General features: G+C 34.4%; 1 protein-coding gene across 8 annotated transcripts in view; it reads right to left on the reverse strand.

Moving 5' to 3' along the window:
- Positions 1 to 17,824, reverse strand: part of LOC119636214 (nephrin) — a 324,897-nt gene that overhangs the window by 237,220 nt on the left and 69,853 nt on the right. For all 8 annotated transcript variants that reach the window (XM_038031458.1, XM_038031450.1, XM_038031451.1 and 5 more), the window contains one exon: positions 7,624 to 7,977. In XM_038031458.1, the coding sequence (XP_037887386.1) occupies positions 7,624 to 7,977 (354 nt within the window). The remainder of the gene's footprint in view (positions 1 to 7,623; positions 7,978 to 17,824) is intronic.

The following is a 17,824-nucleotide window of genomic DNA, read 5'->3' on the forward strand; positions in this document are numbered from 1 at the left end:
GTTAAACTTTGGAGCTGTATGCAAACATTCACAAAACAGGAAACTATTAAATAACTTATGTGAAAATGACTTTAAGTAAAGTTTGTATTTACTCCCTTAAAGGGATTGTTTTTAACGTGTGCGAAGTATTTACTTCATTAAAAGTAAATTGAGTTGAAATTTATTCGTCTGTGCTTTCAAATAATCATTAGTTTTAAGTGTAGAATTTTTCTTAAATTGTTTGAAATGGTTGTTGTTTGCGCTTTTAATGAAGGTTTGCTGGAATTTTTGGGGAAAAACAAAACATTATAGTAACTCATGTTATGGATTAAGTTTACTCTAAGACGCAATTGAAGACGAGTGTGTGTGAAAGTGCACTTTTAACTTCAAGGAATATTGTGTTCTACGCGCGATGCTATCTAAACTGGTTAAGTAACTGCTACCAGCGCATCATATTCTAAGTTATAATTGCTGTTGCGGTTAAACTGAAAAATGTCAACTTTTCCAGCTTATCCCGGAAAGTTGAATGAGGAAAATTTACATGTATTGAATTCTCTCGTATCGTATCGTAAGCTACGGAGTAATAATATGCTTTAGATTTCTGACACCAACTATCTGTTGATAAACCTACAATGTACGCCTACCTTTATAAGAAGAGTATAAACTAACAACATGTGATCAAATGGGATAGACTAACGTATCTTTTCTAATTTTCTGGTTATTGAAGTTCCTCACTTTCTGTGATGTATAAGAGACACATCACCTTCATAAATTAGAAATGAAATACAGTGTCTAACGACATGTTTACTTCACATCACACATACGTTCAGTTTTTAAGGTTATCACCAAAGGCCGCAGTTAAATTAATGATAAAATTTAAATCACGTTTCCTACTACGAATATTCGATCGTCTTATGATCTTTGAAGTATTTAAGGTTGTGTGTCAAGTTCGTTTTGGTCCCACAGTTAGGCCAACACCTTATTTCTTCAAGTATTTAAATTGGTTGTATGGTAGGTAGATAAGTTATTTTGCTTGTATCAACGAGCACCTCAGCCGACTTCGATTGTGATCGTCAGCGGACCGGTACACCGCCGACATGATAAACAGATTTCGAAAAGATTTTAACAACATTTCTTTTTTCTTTCTTGTTTCGAGCCGTTCTGTTGTGTATTGCGTAAGTGCTAATCCATTGCAAGCTGGTTTACTTGCAGGCACCAAGAGACGTAGAGATTAGGAATTTGGTCGGGACTAACAGACCAAACGAAATATGTGAGACGTTAGACTGTACAAACGAACGGACGACCTAGAGTTAGTTAGGACATTTTTGATTGTTTCAGTACACATTGTAAGAATGACGTGGGTAACATAGATCTAGCAAGGATTTAAGTGAACTATTGTAATCGTCAGAACAGAACTTTTCCTAACACTTTTAAATTTAATTGAATAAACCTATGTATTACACCATCGTGGGTTAGGAAATTGGAAATGAATTACATTCTTTTTTCAATTGTCCGGCACAAATATATGATAAAAGGGGCGATTCATAGAAGGACGATTTCAATTGTGTGGATAGGCCTTTCCATATATAGAAAGTTACTTTTGAAGTGAAACTGAATATCTGGTCAAACCGGCGAATTAGCCCAAGCAAGCAATCCGAAAATTCCGCCGATAAGGGCAATTTTTAATCTTTACAAGGTATAAGGCAAGGAAATTGTAATTACAATCAACGAACAACAATTATCTCTCGCCTAATAGAACTTATCAGGAATAATCACTTACGTAATGAAATTCAGAACAATATAAAAATCGAGTATGTCCCCGTCTTCTCTAAAGCACTTATTGAATTTTATTGACAGACGCACACAAATAACATTGCCAGGTGTTCCTGCTTGTACTAGTATTCGCAAAACTTTTTTTTTACATTGTGACTGCAGCGTGAATTTTACTCGTACGCAATTTATCCTTTATCTAGCTAAGCACGGTTGCGGCTTAGAAATTGTAAGGGAAAGGCAGCAGAGGGAAAAAGAGTGTACGATATTTTTACTTATATCCAACTTGAACGTCTGGAATTATAGAGAGTGCCATTCTGATTGGATTGAAAGCCGCCCTCTCGCCAGCTTATCTTCTGTTAAAGTATTCTCTTTTTTTCTTTGGGAGGATTTTATTGTCGATCCCATCAAACGCATAAGCAAAAAGTGCCCCAGAGAAGTGCTCGTCCTCTTTCAAACTTGATCATAGAACTTCAACTACGAATACGTAGCCAAAGTTTCAGTTTTCTCTCTAACGATTTTCGCTTGGAAACTTCCCAATAATGTGAATTTACGTACAATTCTTACCTAATTACAAAAGTATTTGTTTTTAAACTTACTTGTCGCTGTCATGTTTAAGATAATAAACCTAACTTTGATCATACAATTGATGCTCGGAATTTTTTTTTTTTTTTTTTTTTTCTGGTATCTGCCAAATGTCTCGGGGATGTCCTATATACATGGAAATTGGTCATAAAGAAGTACGGAAAGCGGGGAAGAGTTGGAGAATGGCCGCGGCCTAGTGGATGCATAATCTATAAGTGTTGTACCTTTACCGAGTAGATGCCATAAAAGAAAATTCAAAGCGAATTTTGTCTTATAGCGATTGCCATAAATTACGTTCGGAAATGGATCCACAAATATTTGAATAAATTTTAGCTGGAAAGTTTCTTTTGTTTTTTAAATCGTTTCTTCGTTCCCAGTTTGCCAACCATCTAAATCGAACTTAAGTACTTTAGATACATGACAGTACGACAAGTTTCGCTATCGTATCCCATCATCTTGTCAAGTTTTCTTCAGTATACAATTGACCCAATGCAGCAACAAGATCTACTTCGTTAATAACAAGCAGACAAAATAGGATCAGAACAATGTTGAAAAAGAAAAACAAAACTCTTAAAATTAAATCATTCCCAAATAGTAAAAAAAAAAATCATAGCTAGAGATTAGTTATATGCTCCATTTTTTTGTCTATTTTTTCTTCCCTAGCGACCTATTTTTATATTTTTCTTCCTTGTTCTCTTATGGTGGTAGGTACCAATGCTATAATGTTTACTATTTTTCTCCGCCTTTTCTTTTCATATTTATGTGCATACATACTCATATATACTTACGCAAGACATTTGTAGTACAATACAAAATATGCACTACAACGATTTACTGCAATTGTTAGCAAAAACTGACAATTGACAGCTTGATTCCTTATTCAGTAGATGACGCCCTACTTTCTGACTTGTATGTTTAACTTAAACTTACGACACAAATACATATACATTAAAGCATTGTACATGCACTTCCTATTGAATTGATTGTACAATTTTAATGAGATGTTGACTATGGGGGGAATTTTTTTTTTTTTTTTTTTCATTCTTCTTTAACGAATGATGATTGTTGGTTTTATGAAATTATATCTTTAACAGGAGAGTATAAAATGTGTGTGTGTGTGTGTGTGTGTGTGTGTGTGTGTATGTATGCTGTGTCCTCCGCAATTATGGTATACAACGCGTTATAAAGATTGATTTTCCAAAAAATTTTTAAGAACACTTTCTTCCATTTTAAGTTTTTAAGTGATTTCAAGTTAACTTAAGAGAGCGTTGCACTTGGAAAAGAACGAATTTTTATTTTAAAAATATGCCAAGAAAATTCTACGATCATCGGACTTAACTCAGACTATGCCTGTAAATCGCTAACAAATATTAGATAAAATTCTTCAAGAGTCGAAACTTCAAAATAAAGACAAGAACTCTTGGAAGACTTAGAAGACTTAGAAGAATTTGCAGAAAGAGTTCGATATTTTTCTTCTTCGTCTGTGAGTCAGCCAAGCAACAGCGGATGGCTTACTGAGTTGACTAGCAAAGGAGCAATGTGCGCGAGAGGTTCTTCCTTTGAATCTTAATAAAATTCGCTCAATGTTTATAGACATCTACGTATATATTATGCATGATGCGACATTCGCCACAATTTGAATCCTTCCCGAGTTTCGATTAAATTTCTTCTTTTATTTGAGAGTTTTCTTCTTTTTGAAACAAACGATTTACTGGGTTGTGCTCTGGGACTTCATCCACATTCCAAATGATTACATGAAAACACAGCGTAAAGTATATTTCGTAGTGTGAGAAGTGATGAAGTCCAAGTATCTTATGCGAAACTAAAAGAGTATGTGAAGGAGTAGATTCATAGTTGGGCTGTAAATATTTAAACGGATCGTTGGAAGGTAGTGGGGTAAACTGCAACCCCGTGGCAATCATGATGGCCACATATAAACTATTTGCGAAGCATAGCGAAGGATAGCCAATAGAAGTAACGACACGAGCATGAACGTTAAACATCTCCTTATTTTCCAACGAATAATTTATTACTAACGTCAATTACAAATTGACAAATACATGTGAAAAGTGTGTTGGCAATTGCACAGAGTTGCAATTGCCTCCTCTCAAAGAACAACTTTTTTAAACTTAATTTTCGGAAATATATTAAAAATTGAAAAGAATCTTATCCCGCACATCTCTTCGATATTTGGAAAATTGGAACAAAGTTTTAATTTGGCAAAAATCATTAAAGTGTTATCATCATCGAGTTAATTGCTTACTGCATACGCACGCGCTGGATTTTATAAGCTTTCATATATGTTCATGATATAATGTTTGCTTTATTCATTTGTCGATTTTTTTAACATTACTTGATGAAAGTGATAAGGAAAACTTTGAAGCAAAGTTATCTTAAACAAGGTTTTACAGATATTATCCTGATTTAAATGAGGGCGATGATGGGCGAAAGAACACATATGGCTATGACTAGGCTTAATAGTCTTTGCAGTACAAATATTTTTTCAAAACACTTTACACTACCTTATGACCCCATACTTCGAACAAGGCTGACTATCAGCATTAGGCTGAAATGAAGACGAATGATTAGCTACTACCAGTTATTAGTGTGCACACGATCTCTTGATGAGTGGCTACTAGGCGCCTGAATTAATGTCTCTCTGAGCAGTTGGTTAAGGGAGTCGCTAGTCGGTGGATCGATTAACAGCCACTTGATCCTTCGTTTAGGGACTGATCGCTACTCGATCGTGATTAATGATCCCACGATCATTCAATGACTGGTTACATGGTTAGTTACCACTTAATTACAGGCCTCGTAATTACTCGGTTACCTAATCAGCGGCTTTTCTATTCAAAACTGGTATCGGTTTGACTTATGGCTTAGGTGTTACTCGACGACTACATTACTGGCTTTTCGATCATTTGACTATCGGTCGCTTTCATACCCGATTAATGGTTAATTGATCATTGGCTTGATGATTCTATGGGCAATCGCTCTATTTACCTGACTTTTCCCGATCCTTCACGTCTCAATCATACAATTCGGTTCTTTTTTCTAGATTTTCTGAGAAAACATGTACTGCACTAAAAACATTATTTTGCTTAGTTTTAATGTGAATGGCATCCTTTCGCCGTAGTTCTGATTACTAGGACAACAAGGACTTATGGTATATTAGTTAGTTGTGTTGTGTTTATCCTGTGCCGTGACAATGTTAGCATAAAAATTTCAGTTTAGACCCTTAATGGCATATATGAATGTAGCATAACACGCAATGTAGAGTAAATATTTGCAATGATTTGTGACAGAACGTGATTGTTGTTAAGTTTTTATATTTACAAAAGAGACGGGAATCGTTAATAGAATATATTTTCATTTCGACTAATGAAAAAACCTAAAACATGTAAGAAAAACGCACTTAACAAACATAAAGGGACCAAATGCACCTCAACGATGAACATGAAAAAACTGATTGGCTTGGGAAAGGGTAAGAAAGGAAGGAAGAAAGAAAAGTAAAAATGTTTCCTTTTCAAGTGAACATAACAAGGGATGTCTCTTGATTATCAGTCAATTTTTGGAGCGAGTATCGACCCGAGTATAGTTCCAAATGTCTCTAACATCTGACAGCGCAAGTGAAGGCATTTTTAAATGAAATAAAATTAAAACAAATTTGTATCCGTTAAGAAAGAAACAAAAAAGGAAAAAAGGAAATTAAGAAACTATTACTTTTATGTATTAAACTTTTTACATTTACTTTTAATAAAAAAAAATAAAAATAAATAAAAAAAAAACTCGTAGGTATACATTCTGAGTGGAAACGGTTAAAACTTTTTTAATAAAAACAAGCAAGAACACTACTTTTGGTCTTGGTCGAATCTCGGAAACCGTTCCCCTAACTACACATGCAAATGAAAGCTTGGTTTGAAAGGTGCGGCCGCTAGATGCATGCATTTTGAGGGTAACATTAGCTGTAGGTTTATTGCTTGGCTGACAATAAATATTTTTTTCCCCGAATTTTGAGGTAACATTGATTAGCACCTACACTGAATTTTAGAGGGACCTCATCTAACTGCAAAACACAAAGTGTTTCTTATGTCTTTCACTATCTAAGCAAGAGAAGGGCATTTCTAACTTTCTCTTTCCTGGATAGGGCTTGAGAATGCTGGCTCTTCAAGACGAAAGGACTTCCTTGGCCCGGAAACTAAGTGCTTGTATAAAATTTCAGTTAGATATATAATTCGATTTGTCAAGCTTTACCTTCAAAATCCCTATAATTGAAATCTCTTAGTCTATTTGAATTCGATAAGATCTAAAATAGCGAACATAATATTTACAAACAGTATGACAGAGTTAATTTGCCAACTGTGGATAGCTGTGGTAGGACAGATATTAAAATAAGTTTATAAGAGAAATATAAAATTGCGTAGGGAAAAATAACGCAATAAAAAAAAAAGAGAAAGTCAATGCAATTAATGTCGACGATATCTATTATTGCTAATTGAAATTGATATGATTCTATAATGTGTTAAAAACAATTCGTTTGCAACAATTTTAATTAAATTGCTTTCCTCTTTTCCTCTAAAGTTTTTAATTTAACAAAAATTGATTCAGAATTCACGTATCAAACAACAAAATGCATCAACAAAAACAAAAACAAAAACAACAACAACAAATTCCCACCGAATTGTCCATCTTTTCAAATAATCGATTTGATTACATTTTGCGATTCAATAGCGCAGTTACCGTTTGAATTGTGAAACGATGAAAATAACGAGAAGAATGCTTCAAAGACAACAATGGCTACACTACTATCGAACATTAAAAAGTGTGCGCAATAAATGTGATGCAGTACGTTTCGGACAATAAGCAAAAGCACATAATAAGTACAGATTTTATTTCCTTTTTTCCTCTCTTTTTTTTTTCTTTTTCCTTTTTTTTTTTTTTTTTCTGCGCAATTCGAACGATAAGTACGCAAAAAGTAGACAATGCGTTAATGAATTTGTAGTAACGATTCGGAAAATTTGTTAAGCAATAGATTATGGGGGGCTGATAAGTGATTTTACATTATAAAGCATTCGGACATTCGCACATCACGTTAATTACATTTCATCATATATATCGTTTTGTAAGCACAAATGTTACCGTTAAAAGCAAAACGTAACGAAAAATTGTGTTGCTGTAGAATAACAAAAATTTTACAAAATCCTCTCATTAACTCTTCATATAAAAGAACACCTACAACGTGTAGAATGATTGGTGGGACATAGAGTGAAGGAAACTTAAATTACTTACATATCACCGTTAATTTTGCATTAGCTCTTATTGCCGAATTTAATCGGGCCGGACCCACTTGACATTGGTATTCAGCGTCATCGGTTATCGAAGCATTTGATATGCGTAAATTGTAAGCTCCTTGCTTACGATCACCCAACACTGAGTAACGTGGAAATCCTGGTATCACCGCTGAAAAGCCTAAAGCAAAGCCATCCTTTGTCCATTGCACAGCTCCTGCTAAATTTGATACTTCACAACGCAGCATTGCCTCAGCACCCTCCAGCACCTGCAAATCGTGCGGGGTGACACGAAATTTTTGCTGCTGACCGTGACAACTAAGAGGTAAATGCATTGATATCAATCCAATTAGTGCTGAAAGAAACAGAAAAAAGATAAAAACAACAACAAATTAAAAATTTAAACTTGAGCTGTTAAGTCTTTAGATTGAAGCGCTTAAATACACAATTCATTTATATTTAAAGGTTCGCCGCTTAGCTTAGTTGCATTTTCATTTCTTCCATTAATAGGATTCATTCAGTTTGACTGTTCACTACATCGCCTTTGTTCAGAATGTAAGAGAAGTCTTTTTCTTTCGCTAAATATTATTTGTTTGTTGCTCAGTTTGAAAATGAATTTTAATTCACTTTAGTTAATACTCGTATACATCACCTTTAAGTATGATTTTTTTTTTTCTCTCTCTTTTCGCCGATTCTATCAATCTTTAGCACGTCTTCAACTAAAAGCATTACTTTTTAAAAATGTAGTTATCATTTTCAGATATATATTGTGTTGTGTACTTTCAAGTGCGAAAATATCCAGTACAATTTGCTGTTTCGTTGAGACAATAATTATAATGAAAAAATTTTATTTCTTTTTTCGTTTTTACAGTAGAAAAACCATTGCCGACGAAACGCAATAATATGCGACTTCGACAATATGCTAAATTATCCTTGTCGGAGTAAGAAGAACCCACAAATGTCATTGCATTCAGGAAAGCTCACTGTATAGTGAGGTTTACAGCACGGAACTGGACCTTATCTCTTTTGAGATGACGGGAGGCGAACAGTTACCCCTCCAATTGCAACCGCTACAAACCCGTAGTATCCGAACTTTTAGGGCGAGAAATAGAGACATTCAAAAGACATTCAAAACAAATGATTCCAGCAGCATGGCGTTATAGCTGACGTTATGCTCGATTTACTGAGAGAAAGTAAAAAAGTGTGTCACTCTTAAGCAAGGATCCTTCATTAAGATAATAGAAGACTTTTATCTGATCTTAAAATTTTTAATAACTAAAACTTTAGAAACAAAAAGTTCACGGAAATTTTATCCTCCTTTCTCGAACTTGCAAAAAATTCAGCTTGAACACGAGGTACTTTGCTTGACACTTAATAAGTCCTGCTTGATTCTTTTGCTACTCACTTCGTTAGTTCTGGTATATGTTTGTCTATTTACTTTGATAGCGAACAAGTGACAAAGACTTCGAAATACCAGCAAAGGCAAGAAACCAACAAAACAATCTGTAGAGCGATGACCCTTATTCTTTACACGTTTAGATGCCACATTACACGAGGAAATTCCAGGAGCGTAATATATCAAAAACACTGACATCATAAAGGTCACATTGCGCCCATCTAAGAAGCATAGATTAGCGAGTGGGTGCGCTAAGATTCAGACATGCATAAAGCGAATGATCTGACGGTCTGATATGCTCCACATATGTTGATGGAGTGATTGTAAAATATTATTGAGTCATTGAGTTTTTCAGCAAAAACAATTGGAAAATAAATGAGAGAGACTGAGTGGTATGAGATCGCCTATGAATGGTATAACAAGATGGTTCTCTGCAGATAAAATCCTATTAACGACGATTTTAGCGTTTAATCGAACCATTTCATATAAATAGAGGAGTCACGTCTCGCTCTGAAGGCGATGTGTGAGTGGAGCTCCCGACTTCGCTAACTAGGCGAAGAGCCTAGAAAGCCTCAAGTGTAAAGTATCCAATAAAAGCGAACTGGCATATGCTAACGTTGGTCTCACTACTCGTGTGTGTAATTTAATTATGCACAGAGGATCGGATCACCAAGGTCGGTCATATATCGATGTATTTATTAATAGAAGCAAGACAAGTATGGCCGTGATTTACTAGACTATGTACCAAGCTGCTAACTATCAATGAGATTTGATTCTAATATCAATCACAAGTGGCGCGAAATTCAGTTTCTAACAAGAAGCTGGATGATCAGCAACGAATGAAGTTCTGAAATATTATGGCTGTTGTGTGCAAGAAATAAAACTGAATCGCATGTACTGGCAGATTAAAGACAAAACTGATTAATGCGGTTTAAGCCAAGTAAATCATAAACAAAGAAGAGGAAGATGCACTTGCATTTCTCATTCAGTTCATATGTATACGTGCACATAGTCTTTGTGGTATTCTTGACATTTTTTCAAACGAAACGCATTAATTTCTGAAACTAAAAAAAACGGCAACCACAGCTGGGTGGCAGCGACTATACCAATAGTCGAATCTGTAGTCTTCTGATCCTTACTCAGACTGGCATATTTGAGATAAAAATAAGAAGTAATTGTTTGTACGAATATTTGACAGGGTATCAGGTTCGGCAAACTGGCCTTTGTGCCAGACTTTGTATATATTTATGCAAAGTTCTTAGATCAATTTCTACTCCACACTGATTGTTTACCGAAGTGAAGTGTTGAGGCGTTTTACCTAGAAACTCCTATCGAGTTTCCTGTTCCTATTTCAACTTTTGCCATATTGCACGATCGGCAGACGAAAGTGGACAAATAGAGGGCTATATGGACTACACCTTCTCAGACCAAATTGGAACCAATTATGTGTATCGGTGCATGTTTTGGACGAAAGGAAAAATTTAGTTTAGTTCGTGCAAAAGAACTGGCCTTTATTCCTTAGGTTTCCTTTAATAACTTAGAAGACATAGTCAATATATAAAGATTATTTATTTATTTCAATTTACTGTAACATAAAAAGCCAATAAACATATATTGCAAAGGCAGATACTATGATCTACAAATTATAATTTTAAATATAAATATTTATATATATGTATGTACGCTTCTCAGTCACGTAAAGAGATTAAAAAAAAAAATTAGACAAAAGTTAGAGAAACACGTTCTAAAGAAGTAGCTGCAGCAACACTAAAAGTTGGCCTTTTTCACGTATATAAGTGTTGCATATAAATAAGCATGCATTAGAATAACGGCTGCCAACTTTTAAAATCAACAAAGCAAAATGTCCGTCTAACATTTCTGTTAAGCAGCAGATTAGATAGATAAACACAACTAAAGTGCCATACATTGTAGTAAAGAGATATTGAAAGATTTTTCAACGAAATCTGTTATTGGAGAAGATATAGAGAACGATACGAAGACCAAGTGGTAAGTAATTCCGTCATCGAGCAACTCGGACTATAGAAGTTCGGTCAAAAAATTTGCATCTTATTCTAGAAATAATAAATCAGTAGATTTCTACTAGAATGAGTAAAGGAAAATTCCGAGCAAAGTTGAGGCAACAGACCATGTTATTCTAAAGGAAAGTATCAAGTTACGACATGATATAAAATACGTGAAACTATGTCCTAGGGAAAGCTTTACACGTTCAGAAATATACATGTGTGTAAACATAGCGAATAATAGTGTTAGTAACACGACTTAACCTAGAGGAAGTATAAGGTATAATAAGTTGCCAGACCCAACTCGTAGGCCATATAGGAGCGAAAAGGTCAGTTTGGATATAATCGGTGGAGGTAAATACATGTTAGCAGAATATATTCTGCGTAGAATTATCGAAATTTTACAGCACATCTGATGAATATGATTTTTAAAAGCGAAACGGTCATCGCTACATATGCCTAATTTGTTCAACAATCGCTTTTCTATTCTTTTCAATTCAAACATTGACTCCAGGAAGATGATGCACAGCACTACATAAATAACGAGTTCTCCGATAACTATTGCAAAAAATGACTAAGACTACGATTAACGTTTGACTCGAGAACGCCATAATTAGACATAATCTATAACCACTGGCGCCAACATATTCTGGAGGGCCATTAACATGCGCAATGAAAAGCAGGTTACCCAAAATGGAACTCTGGGAAAACGCCGAGAATAAGGGCAGTATTTAGGAATGAATTTTATCAGTATCAACAAACTGAAATGCATGCATAAGCATGCAAGCACACCTACTTGACCCAATAAATGTCCATTTTTATACCCACGAACGATACATATCGCGTCGAAATAAGATCGTAGACTCTCCCGACTATTTTGAGTCCCCATTGCATTCAAGGTTAGGGTAGAAGAGATTGTGGATAGCTATTGCACTGTACTCATCAGTAAGAAGTCATGGCTACACGCCTTATGAAAATGAATAGCCAAATTTACTATGTACCCCTCACGGGAAGATGATCGTATTCTCCATTTCCGCTTGCTTTTTCTTCTTCTAGCAACCAAAGTAGAGGGCCGTCTGCAGATGGAGACAATAGTTTCTGGACATTTGTCTGAGCGACGGCACAATAAGATCATTAAGGTGAAGGTAACGCCTTTGCAAAGGTAATTTTTATTGATCATTACCATACAGTTCCGTCCAAGAATTTATTCGTGGACCGTTGCCCACACGTTCTGATTACAGCTTAAGTTTTATTGCACTTTGGTAGAGTGTATTTTGGGGGGCTAGAGTTAAGTTAGGCTAGGTTCGTGGAAGTTAGTATATAAGAGCATCAAGTAGAGTAATAGAGCTAGAGTTAAGGTAGAATAAGAGGGCCCTGGTAGAATTAATTAGACTAAGAGTAAGCTAAGATTACGCTAAGAGAATTAGGTGTTGAGAAAAGAGAAATTATAGCTAGTTACATAGAATTAGCTTTAAAACCAAGGTCTGGTTGACTTAGGAGAAAGTAAGTGAGGGGAGTCGGTCGCGAGGCTCACGAGAGACCAGACTTCTCGTTAGGCTGTAAACTAGAAATACGGAGATAATTTCTAACTCGAAGTGAAATACGAAATAATAAATTGTTGAATATTATAAAGAACTTGAAATACGTAGTATAAATATTCTTATGAGCTACCCCGGCCCCAGGATCGGGCAATTTACCCCTCGCAATATATATAAATATAACGATGTTAGTTTTTCCCTATCAGAATTTTATATGATTATTATCACAAATATGTTGAGTGATATGTATTTGTCAACTTTTTTATGTACATTGTTTGCATTGAAACAATGAAAACGTTAAACTCATAATCAGTTAAAATGAGAGAACGAAAAAGAAATGCATTACAAATCACATTTAAATAATGCAAGTCATTGACTCAATGTAATCGTTTAAGTCAACTTACATAAGGAGGCCATTGAAACATTTCTATGGATTTTTTACATTGATTTCTGTTATTCATATCTGTATATAATAAATATGTTGTTATGCTTGCAAACACTATTAAGCGACGTTTACTTCGAAAGTTACTTAAATCAATTTCTCTTTTAAATACAAATACATTCGTTTCTTATAAAAATATGTGTATGTATGTATACCACATACTATTTACGTCACAGGGTATATTAAGTTTATATAGAACTATGTAACACTTTGAATGGCTTAAGAGAGACTCATCTTTTATTAACTAATCTACTCTGTCCGTCCGTCTCTGCGATGTCTGTGTATATATTCTTGTGGTTAACAAGAAGGCCGCACATTTTTGAGCCCAAGAGGACACTCTATTGAAAACAGATTCGACGACATCATATTTTCAACCGATCCCGATACAACGCTTTATATGAAAAAAACTTTGCAATTTCCAAGATTTCTCGACAAAAATCGGTAAATAGGAGTACAGTTGAACTGCGACGAAATATTTGGATCGTATGGAAAATGGTAAGAAGCTCTTGCTTTCAGTTTAAGTGAGGTTTGGTCCATAGTAGAGAAATTAATCCTACCATATGAGAGACTTCCTGTAAGATATAAGCCAAAGAAGTCTAATTGATAATATTTCACAATTAAAATTGCTCTGCAATAGCAATTTGGGATAAATTAAAAATATATATCACATAGGTCTATTTTCTGGACACCCTTAAACAAGAAAAGCAAGTCTTTATTTGGCGACAAGGTCGAGTTTGTAGATTTTTCTGGCGAAAAGACCTCGGTAAATTAAGTCTTTCTAAAATTGGACCGTACCTATTTACGGTCTGGACACCCTCCGATAAGGGAGCTTTCATGGAAAACCTGCCTGAATAAAATGCATGAAGAATCGCATTACACGTAGTGCTGTAGTAGTATTGAAAGATCAACTTGCCCAACTATAGTGCTCGAACTTGTTTATTAAATACATTTTCTCCTCTTCATTTAATAAAATCCATCAAAAGCAAAAGAAATGCGTATAATAAAATAGTTAGAAAACTGCAAAACAGACATAAAGTGGATCAAAGAGATTTTATTAAAATTTTACTTTTGCTGTATTTCGCGTGTGAGTGTTGTTAGTGTGCTACTTTGCACTAATAATAAAATTTATTTGTATAAAAATCGTGATCCAATGGTGAAAGTTGTTCATGATTCTCTTTAAACGTGCATAAGTAATTTACGATATATGTGTTCTGTTTCCGCCAAGTCCTCTCTCTGTGACATCATCATCAGCATTAATATATTTGTCGACTGCATAGAATTTGATAAGAAATTAAAATGAAGGAAGAAGGAAAAACGTTTATCGAGTATTGTTTATATATTCATAAAAGATTAAATGACCTGAAGATTGAGTGACAATGCATAAGCATAAGCAGTGAATCACGATTTGCCTTTTTCTTCCCCTTGCCATTATTCAAAAATATTTTGCGAAAAATATTTTCCCATTTTCATACTCATTTCATTTTATTAAATCAATTGTTTTTTTAAAAAAAAAAAAAAAGCGATTAATATCTTAGGAAACTAATCCATTAAAACGCGCACAATACTGTTTTTCATTTCGTGTGATTTACTAGCGAAGCTGAATAAAAGCAAGGAATTTATATATGTGAGTAAAGTCGAAATCCCAAGTACCCATCATTGTTATTCAAAAGATAGAAATTTGAAGCGAACTCAAAGGCAGAAGGCAGTGCTAGGTAAGGAATTTTTAGCTAGCTATGGATTCTTAAAGGCGATTGCATAAAATAGTAATGAATTTCGAAATGAGTAGTTGAGCAGGTAGATAATCGCGACTAACAATTCAATGGTCGCGAATTGAAATCTCACCAGATCAGCATATGACTTAGAGCATATGGCCTAGGTTATCCGGCAGTCTTTGTAAATTTATTTACAAACTAAAAACTAAAATAACTTTTCACGTGGAAAACTTGTTGTAGCATCGAAGGCAACTGATTGTATAGCTCTGTTCAATCCTGTTCTTTTTCCTAGGAAATCCCTAGGTACAGGAGGAGAAAGAAACGGCAAAGAAAACATATGTTTCATCGGCATAAGATTCTGAATCGAGAATCGAGTAAACTGAAGTTCGGCATTTCTTTATTCGTCGTGCTGTTAATGGAATCGAAAGCTCTCTGCCCCTTAAAGAGAATGAAATTAACTAAATTACATTTAAAGTTTTCAAGTTGTTATCACAACATTCCTAGATATATATGATTAAAATACCTAATGTGCTACATGTATATATATATATATATCTGTATTTTTCTGAAGGTTTCATAAGAATCGTAAAACTGAATACGACCAACGATTAAGTTCAATTTGGTTGAGAATAAAAACAAACATATTTTTATATGAATGGAAGAAACTATTTTGCAGTTTTAATATTTTTTTTTTTTTTTTTTTTTTTTTGACATTTTTAATTTCATGTGTCTGGTCACATTACCACATGGGAGAACTGGACGACCTCTTTTATTCGGCATAAAACAAAAAAGCGGTCATCAGTATGATGACCCCGTTATGTATGTATGTATGTTTGTTTGTGTATTCGCATAAGCACATATACAACCGTGACACGCTAAATCATATCGACCATAGAAACCAAAGTTATAATGAAAAACGTACCAACGAGCGAACTTACCAACCAACCATATAACTGCGAAAGAAAAATATATATAACAACTAACCAGAGAAATAATGTTGAAAAAGCTTTTTGTTTAGTTTTTGCGTAAAAAAAAAAAAAAAAAAAAAAAAAATTAGAAAAAAAAAAAATAAAGTAAACGTTTTTAATGAAAAGCAAACAGATCACAAACAGTTTTTAGATGTGTTCTGTCTTTCTATGTTATGTCTCTCTTCTCTTCTCTATATACATATACATATATACATATATACATACATATATACATACATATATATAATATGTGCAGGACATTATTTAGCCTTTACCTAAACCCGCAGGGGGAAAAGTATGTTTTGTACATATATATATATATATATATATACATATATATGTAGATATATGTAGTTAATATATATGTATATTTATGAAATAAGCAAGCAAAGCAAACAAAGCTTAAGCATAACCTTAGTTCAAATGGAAGGCAACACCTCCTGTGTAACTATACACAGTGACAGCCAAGTGAAACAAAAAGCGGATGATGGTAGGCGAACAAAATATTAAAGAATACAGACATAAGGCATAAAGAAGAAGTCCTTCGATTATTTTATGCTATAGCTTTTTGTCTTCAGAAATAATTCTATACTTGCTATTATTGTTCTTGCTCAAGAACAGATTTTGCATAATTATAGTCAACAAAGACTGGGGTGACATGTTAGATTTGTCATTTCGGTTGTGGCAGTTAAAGCACAAAGCAAAACATAATCACTAAAGGGGTTATCACATATTCTTAATCAACGCAACATTTCGAGTTTATAAATATTTTTCAGCTTTTGAAACACTTTAGAGAGCGACAAAAGAGATGGAAAGCGGAAGCTGTGTCCGTACCATACACCACTTGTTGTACAGAGTATATTAAGTTTGTGCGAATGTATGTAACATTCACAAAAGTCTAAGCCACCATGTCACTCTGTCCATTTATCTTAGTGTTCAGGCGAAAGGCCGCAGCCTCTGAGTTTTTTTTAACAATATTTGATGATGTCTTGACGTGGCTTTCGACTTGAGGGCAAAACCTATTAAAAATGGAATCTATCGGACCAATTTTGCGACCACACGCTAATGTCTTGCTTTGAAAAAACAGTTGTAAGGAGAAATTTGCAAATTTTGGAAATTTCGCGACCCAAATTGCTTAGTAGTAATGACGGTGAAAAATTTGGATGGGATGGCTGAATTTTATTAATCTTTAAATAATTGGATCTGAAAATCGTAAGCCTTCATATTGCAAAATGTTTTAATACTTAACATTTCATAATGAAAATTGATCCGTAGTAGCAATCTACAGCAAACTTGATTACAGCGTTCTATTTTGTGGACTCCATCCCGCTTAAGTATTCTCAGGGCCTTATACAACAGATAAGTCTAATTTTTAGTATCTCAATTACCAATGATGTGCAAACTATCTGGATCAAGTCTGGATCACATATCCCCACGTAATTTAACCAGGGTTTTATGAGAAGTAAGCCTTTGTATGGTAGCACAGCGATGGTAGTTGCATAACATTGTGGTTTTAGCCAAGCAAATTAGTTTTGCTAAATTTGGACCATGTCAGTTTACGTTTTGAGGCCCCTTATATGCAAGGGATGATACTGTGAAAACTGTGTTTCCAATGGAAATGACGCATATCAAGCTGCATTCATTCTATCAAAATGTTTTGAACATCCAGACAGCAGTATGAAGTGTTTATATTCCCGCTTAATATCTATCTAGGCATCTGTTCTTCCAAAATAGAGCCTAGCACTAGATCTAGATTTTAACACGCGAATGTTAACTTGTTGCTCGCTGTACTTTCCTATTCGCTTCGTTCATGTAAAATTGCATAAACGGAAATTCGATTTACTGCCACTTCCGCCATGTTCTTCGGATTTATTTCGAAGCGACTAGTCTCCGCAATACTATATCTTTAAGAACCAGAGAACAAATTAATTTTGAACAACATATATTTATATATGGCAACACCGCAGTCATTCTAACGAAGCATGTTTAAACTAATCCGACCCACGGGCGGGTTTATTTTTGCAAAAATTAGAATTTGATTTAATTTAATAAGAAAAATTTAAAAAGTGCTTTAATGCGCTTGCAAATGCACGAAAAATGAAAAAATAAAAAAAAAAGTTGAAAC

This window comes from Glossina fuscipes, unplaced genomic scaffold (assembly GCF_014805625.2).
Source record: "Glossina fuscipes isolate IAEA_lab_2018 unplaced genomic scaffold, Yale_Gfus_2 28, whole genome shotgun sequence".
Taxonomy (NCBI): Eukaryota; Metazoa; Arthropoda; class Insecta; order Diptera; family Glossinidae; genus Glossina; species Glossina fuscipes.